At 42.3% G+C, this 26,140-nt stretch overlaps 1 protein-coding gene across 3 annotated transcripts in view; it reads left to right on the top strand.

Moving 5' to 3' along the window:
- COL4A2 (collagen type IV alpha 2 chain) overlaps nt 1-26,140 on the top strand; it is a 145,361-nt gene that overhangs the window by 18,352 nt on the left and 100,869 nt on the right. For all 3 annotated transcript variants that reach the window (XM_054815007.1, XM_054814991.1, XM_054814999.1), the window contains exon 4: nt 24,083-24,163. In XM_054815007.1, coding sequence (XP_054670982.1) covers nt 24,083-24,163 — 81 coding nt within the window. The remainder of the gene's footprint in view (nt 1-24,082; nt 24,164-26,140) is intronic.

Raw genomic sequence — 26,140 nt, 5'->3', positions numbered from 1 at the left:
TTACCAGGCATACTTTTCTAACCCTTGCATTTCTTTTCATGCTTCTGAATGTATACCACAGACATCCATCTCTCCTTTTGCTTGCTGCTAATCCAAGAATTTCTCCGTATTGCCAGGAAAAGCGAACAAAAGATGCTCTGCAGCTGAAAACCTTGTTGCCTACTTGCTTGATGTAAATTCTTGACCTGGTAAACTCATTCATACAAGTTTTTCCCCTTCATAATGGTCAAAGCACCGCCAAGAGTAAACGTCCAACGTGAGATGCTTCAGAGAAGTCAGGTTTTCCAAAGGCTTGGCTTCCCCTCACACAGCGTCAGCCATGGAAGGGCTCTGCAGTAGGTCTAGGGGAGGAGGTACCCGCCAGGTACAGCCGAGCCCGTCGCGTGGTGGGTGTTTGCAGCGGCACAACAGCCGAACCCAGTTGTCCTCTGGAGATGTCTGTGTCTCTTCCCTGGTGGGACAGGCAGCAATGAGTGTCAAACAGGCCCTTCTGAGGTGTCTCAGCAGCGCACCTGATCTTCCAGGTACCCACAGCCGCTTGTTCAGAAAAGACTGCTGGCTTGTGCGTGTTAACATGGACCCAAGTCTTTGCCTCTAAGCATACTAAATCCCCAGGCACTTTTATTTATTGCTGTGAGGCTTTCGCTTGTAAGGAACCTGCAGGGCACAGCTTAGCTGTGTTGCATTGCGATCACACACGCCTGTAACGAGAAACATCTTCCGCCTTCTCAAATGCATCTCTGGGGCGAGCTGCCCCCCGCCGGAAAGCTGCTGCCGGCCGCCAGCGGCTATCGGCGTCTGCCGCAGCCTCTCCCGAGGCAGCTTTGGCTCACCCCTCACCCGGTGCCAGGGGCCAGGGAGCTGGGGGTTCCCCGAAGGAACCGGGGGGTCAGGTGGAGGAGGGAACGTGCCTGCTGAAGCACAGTGCGCCATGCCGCATGTTTGCTACCTGGCTCCACAGCCCAGTCCGCGGTCAGCAGGGAGGGGGGAAGTGCCTCCCCACAATGGGACACTTGGGAGGATAACTACAATGTGGTTCTTTTAATCATTTTTAAGCCCAAGTGCATCTCAACATGGTGGGTTTTTGATAAAGAAAGATCAGGAGACAGGAAGATGAAAGAAATCTCATTGAAAAAAAAACAACTGAGAAAATGAATTATAAAAAAAAAGTAGCAAGAGAAGGAATAATAGTGCTTTGTTTATTCTTTCCCTTTGAGCTTTGTGGACATATAATAGATCTGCACTTCTTGGTCCTACTTTCTTTTTCCTCCTCCTCTGCCCTCTGTCTTGCTTCATTTTTTTGTGTGACCATTAGCACTGTGGGAACCTCCCACCCACAGTGCCCATTCACTGCCTCTCCTCAGAGGCCCAAGAGTGCGGCCTAACCTGGACTCAAAGGGCAGCACCATGTTGTAGCCTGAAGCCAGCTGCTATTTGTATAGCAACATGACATTGCAGGAAAAGAGTTCAGTCATGCTCAATTTTGCTTCTGGTATTGCAAAAGCAGCAGCACATCAGTGGTGGAATTGTGCAGATTGGATGGAACTAATTATATTAAATTGTTCCATAGGAACTTTTGTAAGAGTGTTGCCGTGTAGAAGAGCAGGCTTTTTTGACAAGAAGTTGATTCATATGAGGCTTCATGGAGCATTTATTTTGTCTTTAAGAGTTCAGGTCACCTTCATCCATGAGAAAACTGAGAGAAGGAAATATTTACAAAAGTCCTTGTAGAATTTCCTCCCCATTTCTTCCTCCAGGCATTTTCCTTCCTCAGCCTGGAAGAAATAAGCTGCATGGGTAGCATGAAATGTTCTTTCTCCCTCCCTGCCCCTCTGTGTCCCCTGTGACTATCTTCAGTAGTTTAATTAAGAACTCCTCTGTAGGATAAACATTTTCCATCTTAAAGGTCCGAGGACCTCAGCCTTTCATTCTTAGTTTCCAGTTGGATGAGTGGCAATTTCTTTTTCCAGATATTTTATTTTCCAGATGCATAGCTAGTGCTCCTAAAATCTGATACTGAAGAGTGGTGACTAACTGATCAAGGCTTGTTATAATTTGAAGGTATATGAGGCAATACTCGTGCTTCCCTGAACTCAGTCCAGCTTGTTTTCCTCCATCTTAGATTTTACTGAGACCACTAGAGCACTCACGCTCAGGGCAGGCAGTTATCTTTCTTCATCACTAACAATGACAACTGAGTTCCTAGTGTCACAACACCATTATTTATTTTCCCTGCTGGGGCTTCATCATGCTTTCAACCAGCTCTAGTTAAAAAAATTTGCTAGACAAATTCCTCTGGAAAATTCCATATACAGCAAGCATAGAGATAAGAGATAAGTTTAAAGCTACTTTGCATACTTCTGCTTAAGAAAATGCAGCAGCACAGAAGTTAGTTTATGTGACTTTTTTTAGTGCAGTCAGAAGATCCAGGGTAGCAGTAAAATGGTATTTCTTTTTTTTTTTTAGTGTGTTCCATGAGATTTTAGATTTCCTAATTCCACTTCCTGCAAGTCATCACATTTTTCTCTCCAACCCAGTCTTGCCGTTACAACTACCTCATCTTTATGGCAGTTAGATAGCATGAATATTCTAAATTACCTGCTTTATTGTTGTGGTCTTCCCACACACAGGTCTCAGGAGTAGCACTGATGAGCATTTTCCCTTCATGGGCCAGCACAAGTGATGGGACTCCAGATCTCTAATACCAAAGCTCAACCTGCAGACAGGCTGGTTTGACCTCTGCTTTGTGACTTGGGCTGCATTAAGGAGCCAAATGTTTGTGACTGGTGTTTTCAGTCCAAGTGAACACAGCTTCCATTTTCTTTCTACTGCAGTCTCCTGTGTGATTCCTGGACTATTTATTTCATGGAATAGCCATATAGGCATGCTGTATGAAAGTGATATGTGTGTGCTGGCCAGAGATGGCAGCTTCCAGCTCTGCTCACTTGAGTTGCCGTCTACACGTAGGCAAAATCAGAAGTTCCCATTTCTCCTGCTGCCCCCTGGCACGGACATACTGCAAGGAAGCCCATAGGACATCTGCAGCTCCAGCTGAGGATGCTGAAGCTGGGGTGTTATGGGAGCGAGTGTATATATAATAGGGGGATGAAAGAAGTGATTGCACAAGTTTGAATTTGTGAATTCAAATTCGTTTGTGAATTCAAAGAATAGATACACCCACTTGTGAAGGCAAGAGTGGTTGCCATCATTCAAGCAAGTCTGGGAACCCCTCTGTGTAATACTACTTTAACGCTGAAGTTCAGTTTCTTTCAGTTCAGTTGCTCCTCTTTCTTTTTTTTTAACTTGTACGTAACTCAGCTCCTTGTTTCTTCGCTACAACTCTCTTTCCATCTACCTGCTGACAGTTAGACATCTAGGAGAACAGGAAGGATGGAGGCAATCATCCTTAGTATTATTTAATTAGAAAACTAAGTCTCAGAAACCTTTCGGCAGTCTTTCTAAGTTTAGAATATGCCACACTTACAGAGAAGATTGTTAGCTTTGCTATTTTTGACAAGTGGAAGAAAATAATGTTATGTCCCTACATACCCCTTGTGTCTGCTTACATTTATCAAGTAAAGAATGACGAATATGCTAGCTCATTTTGTCATAACAAGATAAGTGGTAGTGGTGCTGTTCTCTAGTCCAGGCAACCCACATTTATTTGATATTCAGCCACCCTGGAAAGTTCATTTTGCTGTCGGCTGTTCACCGAGGATCAGTCACAGAGATAAGAGAGGCTCAGGAGCTCTCAGCAGTATTCACTCTTTGGCAGACGAGCAAGCAAGTGAAGAATGTTCTGTTTCTGCATTGCTCGGCAGGAACCTGCTCCACATGCTGCTTGTGGTACCTCCAGTTTTCCTCACACAGTAGGTATTGCCGTGTCCTACAGAAAGGGAGCAGTTGAGTGCCAGGAGAAAAAAAAATCAGTGCAGGAGAGGATTTTAGTGAGACAAGACAGAAATCCTCCATGGAAAGGCTATATAGCCTCAACGAGATCAGACAGCAAAGCGATAGCAAAACCGCCTTTCAAATTCCATTGATGCTTCTCTGCTTTTGAGTAGCGATCTGATGCAGCAGGCTGTGCTGCAGCAGTGATGTCCGCAGGCTCCAGCTGTACCGGGGAGACAGTCTTCATGACCTGCGGTCCCGTCAGTCCAACCCACAGCCTTATCGGATCTCCCCAGCAAAGCGGAGCTGGGCAAGCCTCCCTGAGGCGGAGGTGTCTCTGAGCACGGGCACCTGGAGTCTCTGTGGGGGCATGGAAAAGAAAGTTTCCTGACCATTCTGTTACTACTGTTTTCCTGAAGGTGTGTGCTGCTTTTAGTCTAAAAGAGAGGAAGCCTCATTTCAAACAGATTTAGTAAATTTCAGGGGAAAGTATCTGAAAAACATCTTCTTCCTACTCAGATAGAAGAAATGAATAGCTCGAGTGATCTATCATTTTGATACTCAAGTTCTATTTACATAGAAAGTATGTTGTATTCATGTAACTTTTTCTGACCTAACTGCATAGAGCTAAAATATGTGGTTGAAGTTGGGAAAAACCTTCTTTCTAATCAAGTTTACATTTTTGTTTGAATACCAAAAAAGTCAAAATTAACACCAGTATAAATAATCTTTCCCAACTTTGCCTTGGCTGATTAAAGGCTTTTATGTGTTTTGATACTGTTGTTGCTGTCTCCTACCACACACAATTATTTTTTGCTATTTTTGAGCCCAAGGATTACAAAAAATCCAGTAGCAGAAAGCATATAAATGCATTTTTAGGCACTATATTGAACTTTCAGCTTAAGAATTACTAGAAGAAGCGTGATGTGCTGTTAAAAATCAGCATAATGAAAATGTTTGGCTCCTCAGATGGTACGGTTTGCAGCTGCAGTTATTTAGGTAGGATGGACATCTGCCCTGCAGCAAGCAAATGCAAAGTATACGTCCTGAGCTCTGGGGCTGAACCATGCCACAAAATACATGCCACAGGTACTACGTTATGGAAACAGAGCTGCTTTAGGATGAAACAAAGTGCCTGACATACTAACACAGTTTCAGCACTGCAAGCTAGACATAAATAATGCTTTTGGAGCTACTGTATAAATTTGGGCAAGGAGGATGCCTCTATCAAAGCTGGAACGTGATGTCCAGGCTGCAGGCATGGGGCGAGGTGCACTGGGATGGTGGGGGTCAGTAACAGTTTGGCTCACAGACTCTTCACCTCCCGTGGCACGTCAAGCACTCCACCCAATTTTTGAAAACTGTCCAAGCAGCACCCTTACTCAGCTCTTGAGAAGTCCCAGAGTCAGAATGCAGATGGTATGAAAAACACTGCCAATGTCTTTCCTAGACGATAAATATTTTATTAGTGTGTCCTGCACCCAGAGGAATGGCTAGTTCGGGTGTTAAAGGCCAGGGAAGTTTTAGTATGGGAAAGCAGAAGATTCTGCATGTTTTCACAGCTAGCCCTCCGAAAGGAATAAATTCCTCTGGAATTTCAGTTTTCACTGGAGTTTCTTTCCAAAAAGGAAAATAGATAAATGATTTTTTTAAAAAGCAACATAGCTGAATTAATATGGAGAACAAATTAGCATAGCTCATATGATCTCTCTCAAACCCAAAATCTCGATCAAAAACATGTAATAGCTAAGCATGTACTTGACTAATATTATTAAGGCATTTAATATTTACAAGTAAGCTTATTATGTATTACGAAGTCACAGATGGTGTTGCATTGTGCCATCTCAGTTGCATCCTTTTAGTCACCTAGCTAAGTATAAAGGTCTATTTAAGCAAACTTTAGCCAGGTGTGCAATCCATCCATCTGTGGATTACATATAAACATTTTGCTGACAAAAGCTGCTGTTATAGATAAAGCCAGAAAGGCAAAGCCTGTGCTGTTCCCAATTTGTAATTTTTGCGTGGAGGTACTCCACTTGCAGCAGTGTCATTTGACAGTTTGATTGCAATAGCAGCCTTTTCTGGCTGAGCTATCCCAGTGATAAATGACACTTCATCACGTCCACCTGTGTACGAGATAGATTTGATACCTGCTTGTATGCATTGGTTCTTTAGAGGTCTGTATCTGCCCACATCATTCAGATAGACTGATGTCTAACCCAACGGGGAATTCAACATGAGAGAAACCTCCCTGGCAAGAAGCAGTATAGGTCACAATCAATTTTAGCTCTCCTTACCAAAAAAAAAAAAAATCCATCCTGCAGAGCCAAACAAACTGCACCAGTTTGAGCCTCCACCCAGAAATGTGGCAATCTAAATTACACTCTCTTATTGAGCAGTACTTCCCTCCGCAGGAACAATGAATCAAATGAAAGGGCCTAAATAAATAAATCTTTACACTTCCCTGTTCTTTCTACCTCCCAATTAATCATACGTCATTTTGGAAAACCTAAGTCATCCACAGCAGGAGTCAAAACTGCCGTCACGGAGTACGTTCGCAGCATCAGACTGTCCTCTGAGAGCTGGGGGTGACAGCCGCGGCACCTTGCCATTCCCCTCCTGTCCCCTTACCCCACAGGAGCTGGGTGCCCAGGTCTCAAAGGAGGTGGGCGCTGTCTGCAGCCAAATCTGCTCTGTCCCTAATCCCCACACGTGTTCTGCTGTACCAAGCTATGCTGCTGGTTTTGCCCTTAGTGGCGGGTGCCGCTGGTAGCCGTGACTGCTGCGCCAGCAGCCAGCTTCCTGGCTGCTCCCTTCTCCAGTCTGCAGCTACCATGCAGCCATCCCCGCGGTGGTTCTGGTCCTTTAGAGAAAGTGCAGCAGTGCAAGGATCCACACTGAGCCTCAGCCACGCAGAACGGGCTTAGTGAATTAAGTCTTCTTTCTTTCCGAAAGAAAGAAAAGAGAAGAAAAGAGAGAAGAAAAGAGAGAAGAAAAGAGAGAAGAAGAGAGAAGAAGAGAGAAGAGAAGAGAAGAGAAGAGAAGAGAAGAGAAGAGAAGAGAAGAGAAGAGAAGAGAAGGGAAAAGGGAAAAGGGAAAAGGGAAAAGGGAAAAGGGAAAAGGGAAAAGGGGGAAGGGAAAAGGGGGAAGGGAAGGGAAGGGAAGGGAAGGGAAGGGAAGGGAAGGGAAGGGAAGGGAAGGGAAGGGAAGGGAAGGAGAGGAAAGGAAAGGAAAGGAAAGGAAAGGAAAGGAAAGGAAAGGAAAGGAAAGGAAAGGAAAGGAAAGGAAAGGAGAAAAGGAAAGGAGAAAAGGAAAGGAGAAAAGGAAAGCAAAGCAAAGGAAAGCAAAGCAAAGGAAAGCAAAGGAAAAGCAAAAGAAAGCAAAGGAAAGCAAAGGAAAGCAAAGGAAAGCAAAGAAAAACAGAAGAGAAGAGAAGAGAAGAGAAGAGAGAAGAGAGAAGAGAGAAGAGAGAAGAGAGAAGAGAAGAGAAAAAAGAAAAGAAAAGAAAAGAAAAAAGAAAAGAAAAGGAAAGAAAAAAGAAAAGAGAAAAGAAAAAAAGAATCTGCTTGGAATCTTTTTCCCCACATAGAGACATTTCTCCACTGCTCAGGATTAGAGGAGTTTAAGATCACCGTTGACTCCGGGAAGTTACCCAAGTTTTTGCAAACGTGTTTGTGCATACAATTTTCTACACTTTTTAACTTACTTGTTTTTAACACAAAGGCCCAAAATGCTAAAAAATAAATGCTCGATTAAACCTGATAAAGCCTGGTCTGTTGTTCGCTTCCCTCGCTAGTGGATGCCAACAGATGATGTTCCTTCTCTAGGCTGTGAAGAAGACTCATTGTCCAGGGGATTTCTTGGGAAAGGTCTGCTCCTCACACCACCTACTTTCACTGGAGAAATTGGCTGAGTCTTTCCAAGCTCCTGAGGAGTTTTGAGTTCTGAAAGGCTGGGTTAGCACGTCCATGATGGGAGTTTCTAAAGTGACTGGTTTTCGTGTCCTCATGCCACACTCTGTGTTACGCAAGGTCCGGAGGTGAGGAATTGCCACCAAACAGATCGAGTTTCTAGCCTGAAAGGAAGGTCTGAAATGACCACAGAAGGCCTGCTGGTATGGGATTTCTGGTAGAGTTTTGCAGAGCATCAAATAGTCCAGATAAGCTTCAGATAAGTACTCTCAGTTTTGGGTGCTTATCTTTAACTCCAGATCTTTTGAAGTTTACCACTCACATATTTCAAGTCTGTGTGCTTTAAACAGAGCTTCTCCTAAACAGGATAGTTAAAATTTCTTTGTGTCTTCTCAGAGAACCCACGTGTTCATTCATGATCCCCAGTGGGAAGGCTAAATTAACCCTGCTGTCATTTGTTGAAGTATTACCAAATGACAATATTTATACTAGATTTAGACATAAGTCCCTATTTCCAGGGGCAGTGTGTCCCAGAATAGTGCAAAAAGGATGTTTTTCTTTCCTTTCTATCTTTGAGGCATGAATAATGTAGGCAGACACATCTTTTCTTTAGGATCGCAGAGGACAATCACTACTGACAAGAAGTTTGCAGGCTGAAGTAATGTAAAGTTATTTATTTAAATGCCTTTTTAAAAAGTATAAAGAGCAGATAGCAAATCAAAGATCTCCTTTTCACCAAAAAGACATGGGCTTTTGGGGTTTTTTTCTATCAGTGGATGTTTTCTAGCTCATCATTACCTACAGTGTTCTTGTCCCCACCACCACCAACCGCTCCACCCTTCTTCTGGTACGTAGACAGCAGTTCCCTCCAGTGCTCTGAAGCGTAAAGAGATCTCTGTCTTTTCTCTGATTTCCTTCCTTCGAACTCTCCCCTCACATTTCAGCGATGTAAAACAGCCAAGATAAGAAATAGCTGCCTCTTCCCAGGAGGAGACTGGACGGATGTGCAATTCCGAAGAACAATTCGTTTTTTTCCCACTGCCTTCCTGGGATGGGGGGTGGTGGGGGCAGGGGGGAAGTGAGAAGTTAACCTCCCTTTTGCCAGCCATACCAGCTATTCCTAGCGAAATACACACAGCAACACCTGTCAGCACTGTACTGCTCTCACCCTGAAAGCGCAGAATTGTTAAAAAAGAGATGATAGGAAACAGGGGTGGCTAGTAACTTGTATTTTTGGTCAAAATACAAGACCCAAAAATTGTTTGTGTAATGCATCCTATTACTCTTTTAGCATCTGGCATAAACTGTTCTCTTGTCATGTAAGTCATGTTTCATCTAGGTCCCCTGTTGCTAGAAAAAGATGACAGGACAGAGTTAGACTATTACCATGGTGCGGTAATAATCACATTTGTTGTGGTTTTGTACAAAGACTAGCATACTGGGACTTCATAGAATCATAGAATGGTTTGGGTTGGAAGGGACCTCAAAGACCATCTAGTTCCAACCCCCCTGCCATGGGCAGGGACACCCTCCACTAGACCAGGTTGCCCAAAGCCCCATCCAGCCTGGCCTTGAACACTTCCAGGGAGGGGGCATTCACAGCTTCTCTGGGTAACCCGTTCCAGTGCCTCACCACCCTCACAGTAAAGATTTTTTTGTTTATATCTAATCTAATTCTACCCTCTTTTAGTTTAAAGCCATAACCCCTTGTCCTGTCACTACATGCCCTTGTAAAAAGTATTTGGGTCTATAGGAGTTAAATAAGGAAATTTGTGTGGAGGATGAGGGTTTCTGCTATTGTGAGATTTTAAGAGTAGCTTTTTACATTACTTATATATTATTGCTGTGGCTTAATGGGGAAAACGCAAGAACTAATGTTTTCTTAGTTACCTAAAGATAATAAAAAACAGCACAAGCAGAACAAACTTTCTCACTTGCCATGGCATCCTAGCTCACATAGTAGCAGGAATTCACAACCAAGAACATCACACTTTATGATGGTGATGTTTTCCAGTATGCAACAAGAGGCTCAGTTTCTATGATTAAGGGATACAGTTGGATTTAGTGGGACAACTGAGTTCACACCTACTGGCAGTTAGCACTGGGTGATAGTTTGTGGGGATGAATGAGAAGAAGCAGGACAGTCACAAGAATTTCTGGGAAATTTGCTAGTATAGATACCCTTTCTCTTGCTCAGTAAATAGGAGAACGGACATCCATAAGGGGGCTTTATTATTACCATACCAAACTTTTCAAGGATTGTTTTTGTCATGCTTATATTCTTAATATCTTGCCTAGCTGCATCAGTGGTGAACTAGACTCCAAAATCTGGCTCGTGTATAATACAGAAGCACATGAACAGCAGTAGGAGGAAGCACTCTCCTAAGCTACTAAAGCCAGTGTTCTGCCTGAGAGTGGATAGCAGGAATCACTAATGCCACAAAATAAGGGTTAACGTTAGTGTGAGTGTGATCTTCTTTAAGTTCTCCAAATGATCTAGTGACCTAGGTGTTGTACAGAGAGAAGGAAAGAGCATGTGTACGCATAAGGAGGGTAATGGGCAGCAGTCAAAAAAGTCTGGGGAAACTGAAATACCATGCTTGCGTTATCAGAAGTAAGAACTTCAGAATAAATATGTGTGAAATCTGTGTGAACAGTTGGTACCATGAAAACTGGGAGCTGTAGAGAAAAATGGTCCAACTGTGCTAAAAGATTATACTTCAGCAGCAAAATTGAAATTGAAACAAAGGTGGCAGCTGATCTGGGAACTTATGCTACTGAGATGCAGTTGCCTGAGTAGACCCAAGAGTCTGTTCATCAGAAGAAACAGAAAAGTAAGGAAAAAGAGCCAGAAGAAAAACTATTATACTTTTCAGCTGGAAAACAAATTACACTTGCATGTGTGTAAGTACACACTAAGGAAATAAAGAGGATGAGGTTTGGAGTAAATGCCTCCAAGACTTGTTTTAGCATCTTTCCAGTTCACTTAAACAGGTTCCAGGATCTGACGACTAGGGAAACCCTCTTCTTACCTTTCAGGATACAAAAGGGAAAAGATTACAAACTAAGCAATATAAACAGAGAGTGGGAATTTTCTGGGAACCATTGCTCATCTCATTAGATGGAGGAATAAAGTTCTAGCCATGCAGCTTGCAGGGGCTGCAGAGTCAGTGCACAGCACCTTAAATGTGTGCTTAGCGAGATCCATCTGTGAACAACAGCTGGTGCTGACAAACTGTGATAGGACTTAAAACCTGATGACTGGTCCAGCATGTGTCAGTACTGTTACCTATTCATGAAAAAGACCTGCCTTTTGAAAATCAACTGGAATAATTTATTAGAGGCTGGGAAAAAAGAACACAAAAGGAAAGATCTAGCGGAGAGGCAGCAATGAAGCTATTTTACGGTCCTTTCAGTAGTTCAAGCATTGAGTGTCTTTTATAAAAGTAAATGGTAAGAGAGGATTCTGCTAGGAGGGGGAACTCACTGCATTTGAGATCTCTCCTGCTCACAAAATATAGTCATAGTCATAGATAATGACTTTTCCATGATCAGAGAAAAGACAGACAAGACAAATATGTGATTTTTCTGTTACCTTCTGATGCCTGAAAGTGAAGCTGTGGCTTTGTGTGGGAGAGCAAAGGGCCCCTGGAGAACAGTCTTGACAGTGGTTGAGCCATACCTATGGTAATGATTCACTAGAGTCCTGGTTCCTCAGTCTACGTGTGGAGTGCTGTTTTCCTCTGCCAGGCTTTGGAGTTTAGCAGAGTCTTGCATCTTATGTCAGGTAAAAGCCGCTGGGTTTTTATGTTTCAGAGCTTAGAGAGGCCTGATCGCTGCCCTAACAAGGTGGTACCTGCCCAAGACATCGACAGTCTCGTTATTGGTCTCTAATCTGAAGATCTGTTCCAAGCAGAGGCATGAGATATGATTTGTGAAGTTTCAGGGAGGCAGACAAGGAGATAGAGCTTGGATGTTTTTTCTGGCCAATGTCGTGACCCTTTAACAATGTGAACGTTGCAGTCCTAGGTTATTTTCCCACCATTGCTGATACAGTATTTCTAAGATGCATTCTTGGGCTTTGGGCATTCTGTCTCAGAATTGGCATTTTGAGCTGCCATCACTTATGAGGAGTTTCATGGAAAGTTGTTTATGGCAAAGCTGAATACATACATCCAGTCTGCTGGTTGCCTCTGCAGGATTTCTAATTCATAATTGTTCTTCCTGAGTTACCTGGGGTGTACAGGTTATACAGGAAACATGTTCTGAATAAAGCATCAGTTACCAGTTGCTAAGACCTTTGAGCTTGGTGAGCGTGGCAGGGTCTGTTCTACCTCTTCTGAGAGTCAAGCCCATCTCATTTCTGATACAGTGAACTATAGGTGTACTCCTTACTTTATTCTTGTCTATTTTCTCCTTCTTACTGCCAAGGCATAAACATTTCTGGATTTTAGTAGATCTATCTGCAAAAAAGACAAGCATATAATGAAAAAGGATGTGAAAGAAAAGCCAAATGACATCACTTAAGTCAGTTTAAAGAAGCTTGATATTTGGTTGTTTATAATCTCAGTATGTTAGTTGTTTGTACTGTGATAAGAGCATTTTTGGTGTGGAGACTGAGCCACAAGACTTACTGCAGCAACACAGACAGTGTTTGTCTGTTGGTTAGGGAGATGGACTGGGAGGCAGGAAGGTCTTGGGTCCTAGACCAAGCTGAACCAGTGACTCATCGTGCGACTCTGGGAAAGTGCGTTCAACCCCATTCTGCAACATTGCAGAAATCAGCCCAGCTGCCAAACTGAACCAGAACAGGTTGTAAGTCACAAGTCAGTGGTGCGTATGGGAAAGATGAGCCCTTTTTTCTTATTCTGGGTAAATGTAAATTCTACATTATCTTCTCCTGAGCCAACGTTTCACCGTGTGGCCATGGTAATATTCTTGTATAGGCAATTGGATATTTTGAAAGAAATTGAACCTCCCTCCCCAAAAAAGCCTTGCCACCCCTCCCATGAAATTTATGTAGAAGTGGCTGTGAAGGATGAAAAAATATCCAAAGAAGAAAATGGCTATTATTTATTTTTTAGCATCAAGGAGAAATTAATTTGGCCTTTCCAGGTTTCAGGTTTTGATATCTACAGATTACAAATACACAAAATAAGCATTATGTTGAGCTATAGATTTTTTTCACCTGAGTTGGTAAGCAACTAAAACAGCTTTTTTGTAGAAGTGGGAATTGAAATATATTATGTAAGTTTTAAGAGCAAGAATTAAAATGCTTGTCCTGTTTGAATTTTTCAGGTGTTTCTTATGCGTGTTAGGACATCTTATTTGCAAAATAAAAAAAAATAAAAGGAGCTTTTGCAGGTCTCTTTCGAGAAATTATATTAAGACATTTTACTAATCAAAAGTATATGGGTGAGAAAGGAGATTATCACTAATAGTTGACTCTCAGCTTTTATATCTACAAGGAAGAGATTGATCTTTTTTCTGAACACCTTTTTCTTTATATTGCCTGCCTTCGACCCCATTGCAAATAGCAAAATTTTCACAGAGGTCTGCGTATAGTCCTGATACATCAGATCCTCTAATATACCTTCTTTATCTGGTATACCCCCTATAACGATCTGCTTTAACCGAGGCTTTTACCAGCGGCAACACTGATCAACTCAGGGCAGAGGGGAGAAGGCTCAGGGAGGAGGTTAAGTTTTGAAGTCAAAAGTGAAATGGGTCAGTAAGAAAGCGAGATCTCATGGGCTTTTTCTTCACTCAAATAGAAAGGAAATGGTGGGTGTTGCATCTGACCAAGCAGTTAGCAGTAAACACTTCCATCATCAAATCCAGTTCGTTTTCCAGTTTGCAAATCTCTTATCCATTCTTCTTACTTTTAAGGAAATACCAGTCCCAAGAAGCAGTTCTGAAAAACTGCATAGCAAATTTCCACATTTAATATTTCCAGTACAGTCATTTGTCTAACAGCCAGCTCTGAAAACTGAGCCAGGGCAGTTAAGAGTTAGACTGGACTAGACATACCCGTCAGCATGTATGATAAAAGCAGGGTCAGTCAGCCTGTGCCTTCACCGATAAACCTGTGCAAATCCATTCCAATCACCCTCTCAGTGATAGCTCCATACTTCCAGTTCTTGGTATATATTTCTAATAGCAATTTAGTAAATAATTCTGTAGGAAGAACTTCAGCTCAGCTCTCTTTCTCTCTCTGCTACATTTGATTCTGCAGGCATAACAGGATTTAAAAAGGCCGTTAAAAACCTCCGTTAAAAATCTCCAACCTCATCCCTCCCAAGGATAAAAAAAAAAACCCTCCCAGGATCTGTGAATGCATAAGAACCAGGTCAGCAGGTTACAGCTGTAAACAGCTATCCTTCAGAGCATAACTAACTAATTCAATTTATAAATGTAGTTGATTCACAATCGTGTGTTTTTAAGTAATTATAGAAATCATGAAACTGGAATAAAGTCTCAGTGGTTATGCTTACATTTTGGGAAACCTTGGCACCGTTGCAGCGCACTGAACAAATATAGACGATACAGCCGTGCAAACAGCTGTACGGCTGGTTTCTGTCAGTCCCTTCCCCACGAGCAGGGCTAATGCAATTGCATTGCTGCAGGTTCAAAAGCAAAAAATCTTTCCTACGTTGGCAGGTTGGCTTGTTCTTAGTGTAATAGATGCAGATGAGTTTTCAGAAATGTTAGATGCATATCTGAAGCATAATTTAGCCACTTTTAAGGTTTACCAATCACTGAGAATAGTATGTTCTTAAGTAAGTTTCCTGAGTCTGCCAATTTACGTAGGTGAGTAAACTAGACAGGTCAAATAACTGGCGTGGTTTATAAATAGACTAAAAAAAATCTCCATATATAGAATAGCATCCAGACTTTCTATTGTTTGAAGCAAATGATATCATTATTTGGATGTCTTTCCAGAACTGAAAATGACTAGACTTCGGAAACTAAAAGTAGTTAAATATAGAAATTGCTACTTTAATGAGTGGATGCTGTGTTTCATTATTATGCTACTAGTATGTGAACAAATGCCTTTCTGTTCTTAGGGATGGGAAGGGGGATTTTATTCCAGTAATATAAGATACTGGGCAAAAACCAAATTCAGATTAAGGGCTGACAGTGTCTTTACCCTCATTCCTTTACGGAAAATATTTTTGATCCACTGTGCAGTGTAACTGCACATATGAGGTGATTACATTGTCCACAAACTTGTGCCTTGCATAAGCCTTTACACTTGTGAAAGTCAAATACATAATGCACAGTGGTTTGCATAAAATAAAATAATGGAATAAAAATTAAAAGAGAAACAAACCATGCCTTTTGGTGTAGCTTGTCATCACAGACTCCCTAACAAGTGATTACCTCTACTTTGCCAAGTCAGAGAGCTTTCTTCATCACTGATAACTAGAAAACACTTCTTCTGATTCCTGCAATACTACTTTTTTAAACCATCTAAGTAGCTTCTGTGGAGGAACGCTTAATTTCTAGGAATGAGGTATTGGGAGGAAGGGCTCATGTTGAGATGACCCATCACTCTTACGCTAAAGACCACCATCCTTTTAGATGAGGAATCCTATGTTGGATGGTAGATGAGAATCTGTTGTCTCATAAGAAAAAATAATAGACTAAAATAATATGCATCTCTAAAAGCATGCATTTACAAGATGAAATCAAGTTTAACAAGATATCAAAACAAATTTTAACTTACCAATCTAGATTTTCCTTTAGCTACTTCTGCATCTTCCACGTTTCTCTCAGATTTAGCTAAAAATTCCCATTCTGAACAAAGAGTCAGGTGATGTGAAGTCACCTAAATTTAGGCATCTACATATTCACAAGGTGCCTGAGTTCTCATTGTAATCAGGGAAGCCAATGGGCATAACTAATAGTAATAATTAATGTATGTACCTTTGTTTATCTTTATTAATACACTTGCAGCTTCAAACTCTGGCTAGATTCATATCTGTGGGGTGTTTTTTTTCTGCAAGCAAACCTGATTCTTAAGCTGGTAAAGCTGAAAATGTGTCTGTGAGTGCTTATGAGCAACTTTTTTATTGTCCTTCTGTAATCACTGTGGGCCATAGGTATCAGTTGATGACCATGTAACGTTTGCCCCTTTGTAAGGTGTACAAGATATTTTCAACCATGGCTGCACACTCTTCAGAGAGCTTAGTTGCCTGCAGCATCACCTCTCTCTTGCTAGCTCATGTTCAAGCCTTAGTTGATGATTAAGACAAAAATTGTCATTCCTTTAGGCAACTAAGTCACCTGTCTCAAACAGAGAAGTGCCAGAGGACCTTGTTCTTCCTCTTCTGGATGCAGTTTTGTTGTAGGAAAAGCCTTCTGCTTCTCAACCCTCCTTCATTAGCTCCTGTGAGCTGGAGCACATTCGTGCAGAGACCTGCGGCTGCTTTTTAGGATTGCTTTTCCCATGGTGTTACAGATTCTTCAAAAATAAGCAGGAGTGATGAATTTTTCTACAGTGGTGACTGCTTTTTATTGTTTGACATTTTTAAATGTTTTGACTGGATTTTCCCATCTTATATTCTAGTCCCTTTCTTAGGATAACATATAATCATCTCTGTGAGGGGAAGAAAGGTGAAATGCAGCTGAATCCAACTTCATTACATGTAGAAGATGAGACACCCCCCATTCATTAACTTCTTGACAGAAAACTGTCATGGCATACACTGCTTGCTCGGAAGTGGACTGTTTGCAAACAGCATCATATTGGGCGAGTGGGCAAGACCCCTGGAGAGTTATTCAAATATCTGTACTGTATATTTAGGCAGCTTTTAAGATTTACTCTCTGAGCCTCTTAAAGACCTTACTTTTTTTTTTTTTAATGCCTACTATATCACAGCAGCTCCTTCTGGATTCCATCTGGTTTGCTGGGTAAATATGTGTCTGGATGAAAGCCACAGAATTAGAAACGCTTTTATGAAAATGCGAAGGGTAGGTTCACACAGTGTCATGTCTGGCTTCTGCAGTTGTTAGAAGGCAGTGTCTCGAGACTGCGACAAGAGAACTTTTTAATTTGAAAAGAGGGTGGTAAATAGTACCTCAAATAAAGGGAACATGTGGAGCTGTGAAGTTTCACTTTGAAATGAAACTATGCAGCCTTCAAGTCAAGGCCGCGTGCCAGAAAGTTCATATAATCAAGAGCCACAAGCCAGCCCATAAGAGGAAAGTCTTTTATAGCTTCACTTCTGAGAGGTACAAAATTCATGTTTCCCATTGCTGACTTCAACATACTTGCTGAGACACACTTGAGAAGAAAAGTTTCCGTCTGTTGGGGCCTTCTCAGCATCAGAGACTTTGTATTCTCTTGCCCACCCTTCCTTCACCCCAAGCATCAAGCACAGGCATCCCAGTCCTGGGAGCAGCGCTGCTTTTGGATACTCCTTCTCTGTTGACGTTCCCATGCTCGTCAGGTCTCAGAACCGACACAGGCTGCTTGCTTGCTTGGCGACCTGCCTCCCAGTTTTCTCAATAACTCCATCGTAAGATGGAGGTAGCGTTTGAAACTCCACACCAATCAATAATTCATAATTGCTTACCACAAGCAGTCCTGTTCTCATTGCATTGGGAAGACTGCATTAGGCAGTTGTTACAAGAACAGCTTTCTTAGTGTGGCTGGTGGTAAGTCTCTTCGTGTTCCTCCTGGGACCGGTTTCCTCCTCCAGGTTTTTTCTCATTGAAGGATGTGCAAATACATGGCTCCCCCTACTTTTGGTGGGAAGTGTAAACATTCATATGCTATTGAGGTCATGCACTAAATTATTCCGGTTGCCATCCATCCAGTCTAGAGAAGGTTCTGGCTCCCATTCAAATATGAAAGAAAGAATTATTTCTTAGCGAAATAATTCTCAGAACAGTTGGGGAGAGGATCCACACCCACATCTTTTCCTTCCTCTCTGAATGTGCCAATTTATCTCTCCCTTTCCCTCGCCAATTAAGGCCTTCACAGTGGTCTTACTGTCCGGTGCACGAGTAGCTACTGGATTGCAAGCCGGCGGTTTCAGATGGCTGGTGCCTCCTTTGGCATTATAACTCTGGGGACAGAGCTGGGCACTCCACGCCTGCCCTGCTGACAGCGTTCTCCATACTTGTTTTGAATGGTTGTTTGTACATATTTCTAGAGAAATAAGTTTGGCATCCAGGCAACAGATGTTTTTGACTCTTTAAGGAATAAAATGCTGGTTTTGAGCAAATACAACTGTGCAGTTACAGTTGAAACCAATGAAGTTCCTCTCTTGTTCATCAACAGCAGGAGTACTGTGTCATACTCCTATTTTATTTTTTTCTCCTTTCTTTCAAAGGAAACAGAAAATTAATGCTTCCAAGTCAGGGTCTTATAAACCAAATTTTAAATTAATGTGAGTTTCGACAGCTGCAGGTCAAACATGAAAACAGAGGTCCATCCCGGAGGTGTGGGTCGGTCTGAGGGCTGCCTCGCAGGCGTGCCAGGAATCCCCTCAGGACTTCCAGGCTGTTGAAGTCTCACGTGAAGCATCTGAATGTGCTCCTGGTTACCACACTGCACAAACAAGCAATATGTCAGCACCCCTACTTGTAGTTCAGCTTTTCCGCGAGCTTCCAGACCTTCTAAAACCTCTCTGGGTGAAACAGCTGGCTCAGAGGGGCCGCTGCGATTGATGGAGGGAGCAGAACGGGGCTTCTCAGGAAAGAACTTAATGCACAACGGCAACCTATAAAACTATCAAAGAAAATGTCAGTGCGCAGAGTCTTTTGATTCCAGGTTGCAATATTTTTATTATAATTTCCATATTTTTTTTGAGCTGCATGTAAGGAAATGGCTTATATTTCCTGGTCTTTCTGTACTCATAGAACTGTACTTTGAGGTCTGTCTTCTGGTTGCCTTTGTTCTTTGTCAGAATACCAACGAAGTGAAGGTATTTGAATGGGCATGCAGAAGTAACAATTACACAAACGTGGCCAAGATTAGTAATAAAAAAATCATTAATGTGCAGAAAAGTTTGAGGAGATCTGCATATATGTTTCTGGGTGGGTTTTTTTTCAGTTGGGCTGAAAGAAACTGCATGTAAGTCAGAAGCAGAACTCCATGAATTCTTGGAGGAGAAGTTGTCTTGTTGGCTGAAGATGTACTAACATAAGCAATACTGGTTTGGGACAAAAAATTATGAGATTTTTGTGTTGGGACACTCGTATTTTATGCTTGCTATTTCACACACATAAAAGTGACAATGTGTTTACACTAGGCAAATACACAAGCTTTACAAACATAGATGACACTTACATGTTTTCTCTTGCTTGTGTTTAAGTCGTGTTCACGTTCCTTGAACCATCAATCTTGTATTCATTCCAGCACAGTGACCCAACAATATTAAAAGGAGAGTTGGAAAAGTCCCTCTTCTGCCTTTCCATTTATTGCTTTCCTCATGCCCTTTCTCCATCCATTCCAGCCTAGTTCACAGCCTGCTGGTTAAAGCTTTCCCAGGGGCAGGTGCACGTTTGATTTTCTCCATCAGAGAACTGCAGTTAGGTCTCCCATTTCCTAAGAGACTGTGCTGACTGCTGTGCTATTGTCTGTGATGAATGGGTCAGGGGTAAGCTCCTCCACTCAGTCCTCCTCTACCCCATCATCTTCTCCAGCTCTATTTTAAAAATAGAGGAGCTGTTCCCACATTTTCCAGTATGTCAGGCTCCATGAGCTAGACATACTCGTATGGGGCCCTCTGAAGATACCTAAGCTGGTAAATAAAAGAGAGCAGAGAGGGAATTGCAGATATTCATCTATCCTGGTCTCTGCAAGGTAAGTCTGCTCTAGAGATGCCTAGGTCTGAACATGGTGGACCTAAGCGGATCTGTGCCTCTTGCCTACAGAGCTCGGGGTCTGTCTCCAGCCCTTTGTGCATGGTAGTTTCTGCCTGGTTTTCAGATCCCAGAGCAACTCGGCTGGAACCCACATGGCTGGGGCAGCACATACTTGTGTGCGTGACCAGAAGCAAAACTGCCCTCCTGTCAGCAAGGAGGAGGAGATGGGCAGGATGTTTTGGTGCCTCCAGGATGAAGTGGAAGCTTTGTAGAGGGGTATTACTCCACAAATCCAACTCTCCCTCTTTAGACTGGAGATGTCAGACATATAACTTATGTTTGCTGCTTAAAGAACACACCTCTAAGAACCTAATAATACTTTAATTGGCTAACTAACACACACTGTTATTAGTAGTATTAATTCACAACTACATCACTACAAGAAACACTGAATTACAATTCTATTGCTTATTGATTGTATTTGTACAAAATTACTACAACATGTTCCCATCAGAGGCCACAGCTAGCTTTGAGAATGAGATTTGGACACTTAGCATAGGATTCCTCTCACCTGAAACTGGGCACCTGCGCTGTAGACACATCTCTGCTATTTGCCCTATGCTACCTTTCCAGTCCCCTCACCCTTCTGGGATGGGATTTATCTGAGATGTCTGAAATAATAGTTCTGATGAGCGTCCCTGAATGGTCTATAACAGCAGGCCAAAAGTTCTGCCTGTGTCACAGAAATCTTAGATTATACAACCCCATTTCTAGATTCTACCTAGACTCTGGACTTTTTAGTGATCAGTGGAATTTGGGATCATGCAAAACATAAGCAAGACTTAGAACTGAAGGTTTTCTCAGCAGACGAGTTCGGAGTTGGGGCTGTTGCCACTCTTCCAGTCTGGTTGCAAAGTTCCTAGAATATCATTCTGCTACAAATACAGTTTTCACCATTTAACTGCATATTGAGCAAATCAGAAGATTCATCTCCTTGTCCTTAGACTTCTACAGTGGGTGGATGTCTGCATGTGAGCTAGTCACCTCCACTCGCTTTTACGAATAAGAGAAAGCAGTAGGCACTTTCCGGGAGAGATGCAGCTGATCAGTTTAGGTGCCAGTATCAGGATGGGGTGAATCGTATCCTAGGATGGACTGTTCTCCTCACCGACCAAAAAGGTATTCCAGCTACCTGTCTCAGATCAAGACGACTACATTTGGATGTCACCATTGGTGTTATATTCCCAGAAATCTGTTTTCCTCAGGAAATAAATACTTGTGGTACTTTAAAACTGCCCTGTCCATCGCTAAATTTTAAACTGGGCTTTTTGCATTCTAATTATTGACTGATACATGTCCATCTGATTTCCCTTCATCTCAATTGTGTACCCATGTGTGTAGTTGTTTTGGACAGAGATTTACAAGGATCCTTAACAGATTTATTTCTTAACATTAAAAAACTTTTAAACCTTAAAAAACTTTACACTCTAACTAACTGCCCAGTAATGTCAGATTAAACAACAGTGCAATGATCTGCCTTCAAGAAATTATAAACATTCATAGATAAAAAAGTAGAAAATGCTACATGTGACTAAAAGCTCCCAGGGTCATCCCACTAGCAGTCAAAAAGTGAGGAAGTGGAAATTAAGCAATGAGGAGAGGCCAAGTGTCATCCAGAAGAGGTGTATTAATGCTGGTCTCAAATGTTTTCCCATTATGTTCCCTACCTTTGGAGAATTCTTCCAGATTTTTCTCTTCATTATCTGAAGAATCTATGTGCATAAAAGGACATAAAATGAGAAAATTAAAAAAAAATAAGCTTCCTAAAATTGTGGAAGAAAACAATTGTGTCCCTACTATGACTGCTGGTATTGTTACAGCATGCAAATTAAAATGTTGGATGGTGGATAGTACACAAACAATAGACCTTGAACTTCTTCCAGTTTAAATAAGTATTAGCAGCCCCCTTTTTTTTTTTTTTAACAAGTGCACAAATATCTTGCCATAGTTCTGATTCATCGTCTATTTTCTCCTTAGCAACAGCTTACCAAATTTAGAGTCACTCTGCTAATTAAGAGAGAAATAAACTTATTGTTCTCCTTGTTGTTTTCTCAGTAGGCATAATTGAAAACTCACATGATAAAATTACTGTATCTGTCAGTCTGCTACTGTTAGGGTGGGATATACTGTTACTTACAGCTCCAACCAAAACAGCTTTCTAAAATGTCAGAGTTGATGATTACTGATGCTGCACTACTTTGTACACTGCTCCTTAATGAAGACCTGCATCCTGCAGAGCAATATGTTCACACAGGCCGTACATCTGCATGGCGTCCATAAAAATGAATACAACTATTCTTAATTTCCAAAAAGGAGTTGAGGAATTTCACTCTGTGAAATGAATACTGAGCCAGAGATGCACATTTAATCTGAAAATAGCTTAATAGAACAAACCTACAGAGATAGTGAGTTTGTGACCATCCAAACATTTAACTAAAAGATAGACCAACCTGAGCAAGCTGCTGGAGTTTAGAAAACTGTCTTGGCTTGTTATTTCCTCTAAACAATAGCCTAAACATAAAGCAGAGTTCATAACATAACATAGAGCACTGTTACATCCATGAAATAGTTTCCTGAATCAAACACCTAACCTTTAAATAGCTTGGAGCATGGTTTCAGTTCTGTGGACCTGATTTATCAGTATGAAAAGCCTACTTGTTTCATTAAATTTGAGAATCAAATAGCTGAAACAAATGTATTTTGATATATAAAAATAGTTACAATACAGACATGAACCCTCTCATGACGAGCATAAAAACTTTGGGAACTTTGCGTTACTGCTTGTCATAAGATTGAGAGCCTGTTGTACAAATATGACCAAAGGAGGACTTAGGCAATGCCTGGTACCTGCTCCGTACCTTTTGTTCATTTGGCTCCTGGGGAGGAATCCAAAGCCCGGAACTGTGTTTTCAAGTTCTCGGTAGTGTAACGGCAGAAGTGGGTACCTGAGAAACGTGACCCAATTGAGCAGGGGATTGCTTAGAGCTACATGAAAAATGCTAAGCGTGGCAGCGTTGGTCCCTTTCTGTGTTTGAGCTCCTTGAGTCAGGCCCGGAGGCAGGAGTGGCAGCATCACTGTCTTTTTAAGCAACAACATAGTAGTTCAGAGCACCCATCTTGGTTTGGGGGCTTATTTATACCCCTGTCACGTCCCTTCCAAGAGATGACATGCTCAAGCTATGAAGGAGGCAGGAATGGTGAGGGGACCATTTGTCTTGCCACAGCGCAACAAAGGATTCAGGGTTCTCCCAGCCAGGAGCGACGTGGAGCCTGACTCTGTACCCCGCGGCTGGGGTGCTTTGAGGTTTTAGTTAAGGAGCGGTGTGAAAATTAGCAGCCACCCTGAATGAGGGGCTGTGACTCCATGACATCCTTCCTGTAGCCACTAGACTTCAGTCCTTCCCTCTTTTTCTTCTGGCTCTATTAATTATTTGGTGTGGGACAAACCAGGTTCAGAAAGAGTGATGAGAAATCCCTCCCTCCTGTCCCAGATTACTTGCTGGGCTGCTGGGGCACTTTCTAAGGGTTCAAAACCCTGGGCTTAGGTGGGCTGCGGGCTGGTCTTCACAGTATTCCTAATTATTAAGTTACAGTTATAAAAGTCACACCACAGCATGCACAGCATCTCTGCTGTTCAGGTTTCTGATCAAGAGTGACTGTGGCTGCTGCATTTCGCGCAGGCAGTGTGTGCTAGGTGTAATGTGAGCTGGCCTGCCTGTTAAAGTCCATCCAAAGATTTGCATGGAGGGGTGCGGGTTTTGTGATCCATATATTTGTGGCCCAGGCCAAGGTGGTTCTGGACAGGCAGGAGAGATGTAACTGCAGCCATCTACTTAATCTAGGTCTGACTTCTAGGTCACAGTGGTTGGTTGCTGGCAAGTTTCAGGTGCCTCCAGAATAGGCAACCATTGAAGAGAGGGCAGGAGTTTGGCTTATGATTTTGAATATGATACATACATCTTCCTTTATGTCCACCCATAAATATTTTAAAATATAGCAACGATTTCGAGCACGCATAGAAGGATGTGCTGCATTGTGACCTAGGACTTAGTCTGTGTCCCTGAAGAATCCAAGCAGCTGCGCTTCTGTGATATGATATCTGTTGCATATGTCAGAAAGATGTGTGAGATACTGCTCAGCATGGAGCTGCAATGTTTTGAAAATGCGGAGGGAAATTAATAGAGTAACATTATATTTCTTGATGCTGATCTCCAAGAACTGGAAAGCCATTCACTTCTAAGCACAGATTAAAGAGGTTTCAACTGGAAGTCATAGATCTGATCCTGGTCTTTGCTTGGGCAAGTTCCCAGTGAGTCTGCTCATCAAAGCTTATTGTGCTGTGCCAGGTATTGTAGCTGATACGTTTTAACGCTTCATTTTGTGTGTGTTCTGGTTTGCAGGGTGGAAAGACTTACACGGGACCATGTGGAGGAAGAGACTGCAGTGGAGGATGTCAGTGTTTCCCTGAAAAAGGAAGCCGTGTAAGTAACATTTTTTTCTGTGAAACATTCCTGATGGTACCATTTCAATGCTGTTTGCTATAGGTGGACTTGCATCAGACTGCTAAGAGTATTCAAACAATTATTCTTTTTCAGGGAAAAATTATTGTTGTTTCATCTTACTTCCTCAAGAGTTTCTAGATTTGAAGATATACTTTGTTATGAAATACAGCAGGTTCTTCTCTCAAAGATCAGGGCCAAGGGACCTGACAGCCGTGATGAGCTGATCGGATCAGAATCTTAGGGCCGCTACGTGCTAGACCATCACTGGATTGTGTGACGGTGCTAAATGAATATGTACAAAACCACTCAGTAATGTTCTTGAAGTCTTTCTACAGAAATGGGATCTGATGAAAAGATACCTCATGCATGCAATTTCCATTAAAGCAGAAGGGATCCAGGCATGCAGAACCTGAAATCCCTGCCGGAACGGAACTGTTTGGGACTTCTGGCGTTAGGTTGTTGCTGATAGTCTGTTCTTTGTTTTGGGGAGTAGTGCAGAATGAGGCAGAGGAAGGGAGATGGGGTGGAGGGGATTAGCCACCTGCCACAAAGAGCTCCGAGAAATAGGGCAGCTCCTATCCTGTATGGCTTGGAGCCCTGGCTGGCAGGCTTCTTCTGTACAGCGTGGTCTTCTGCAGCTGAGACAGTGACTCAGCCTTTTCCATCCACCCATCTCTAAGAATAGGTCAGGCAAGAGATGTGGCAGGTCATATGCTCTTTCTGCTATCACAAACCTCGTAAGATTTTTTAGTTGTCTGCCTTCCCTCCACACAGCAGGCCATCAGTTCCCATTCCCATCGCATTCCTCAAGCTTGACTCCATGTCTGAGCAGAGGAAGAGGTGGCAGGAAAGTCACAGTGTAGGTGGTAGACGAGGAACACTCTTGTTTACAGCAGAAGTCCTGGTGTCTCCATGGAAGTCAGATGATCCATGCCATGAGGACTGTAATGGTTATACTACCATCCCCTGACCGTGATCTGCTCACCGTCTGCTTTCCATTACAATAACCTATAGCAAACTGTTGAAGCTGAGGACAAACAAGCCCTCCCCTGAGACACAGCTTCTGGTGGGGCTCCCTCCAGCTGCCTTACCCTCATCATCCAGCACATGAAGTTTGGTGAGTGGCTTCTGCCACTTCCCTCCAAGGGCAATGAAATGCAAAAACTGGTGCCATATGAAAGAGCTGCAAATACGATATTACTGTGTCATTTTTTCAGTGTCATTTTTTTTGGATGTGGTTGTTCTCCACTAGAGTTTGTGAAAATAGGGTTCTGTTGAAAAACTACCGACTTTTGTGACCAAAATATTTTTCATGTTCCTTATTGACGGAATAACCCTTAATTTCAAGTTGCCAAGTCTACAAGAGAAGAGAGGTGGCTAAACAAATGTAGTTGTGTAGGTTAGAAAAGCTGAAAATGTTAAATTACCAAAGTAAAGAATCAGTCAGGTGCCACTGCTGAGAAGCTCCATGTGAGTTGCTTAGTATCTGGATTGGGAGATAAGGGCAGATTTTATGTACTCGCTCACCGCTCTCACTCTTTGATTTATCTGAGGGAAGTAAGTAACCCCAGTAACTAATCACACTGGCCTCCCTTTAAATAGACATTAAGAGAGAAGGAGGATGTTACAAAACATAAATTATGTTTTGCTGTTGTGGTTAATTGTGCAAGATGTGAAGGAGTACTGGGGAAAGTGATTTAAAGAATTGTATAACACTTCAAAAATTGTATTTTAACATTCTGAAATGATGTACCTCATTCTGAGTCAGCATACACTGCGTGTATTTTGTATTTGCTGGTCTCTTCAGACGTCACAGCCTCTGTTAAACATCTGGTCTAAGGAACAAGACTGGCCTTTAGAGACCAGTCAAATCTGGCATAGCTTCTGGTCTCATGCTAATCCTCAATGGGAATATTTATTTTCACAAAACCTCTGTATAATCTGGCACACCACACA

The sequence above is a fragment of the Grus americana genome, chromosome 1, assembly GCF_028858705.1.
Source record: "Grus americana isolate bGruAme1 chromosome 1, bGruAme1.mat, whole genome shotgun sequence".
Lineage (NCBI taxonomy): Eukaryota > Metazoa > Chordata > Aves > Gruiformes > Gruidae > Grus > Grus americana.
This window is presented reverse-complemented; position numbering and strand designations above follow the sequence as displayed.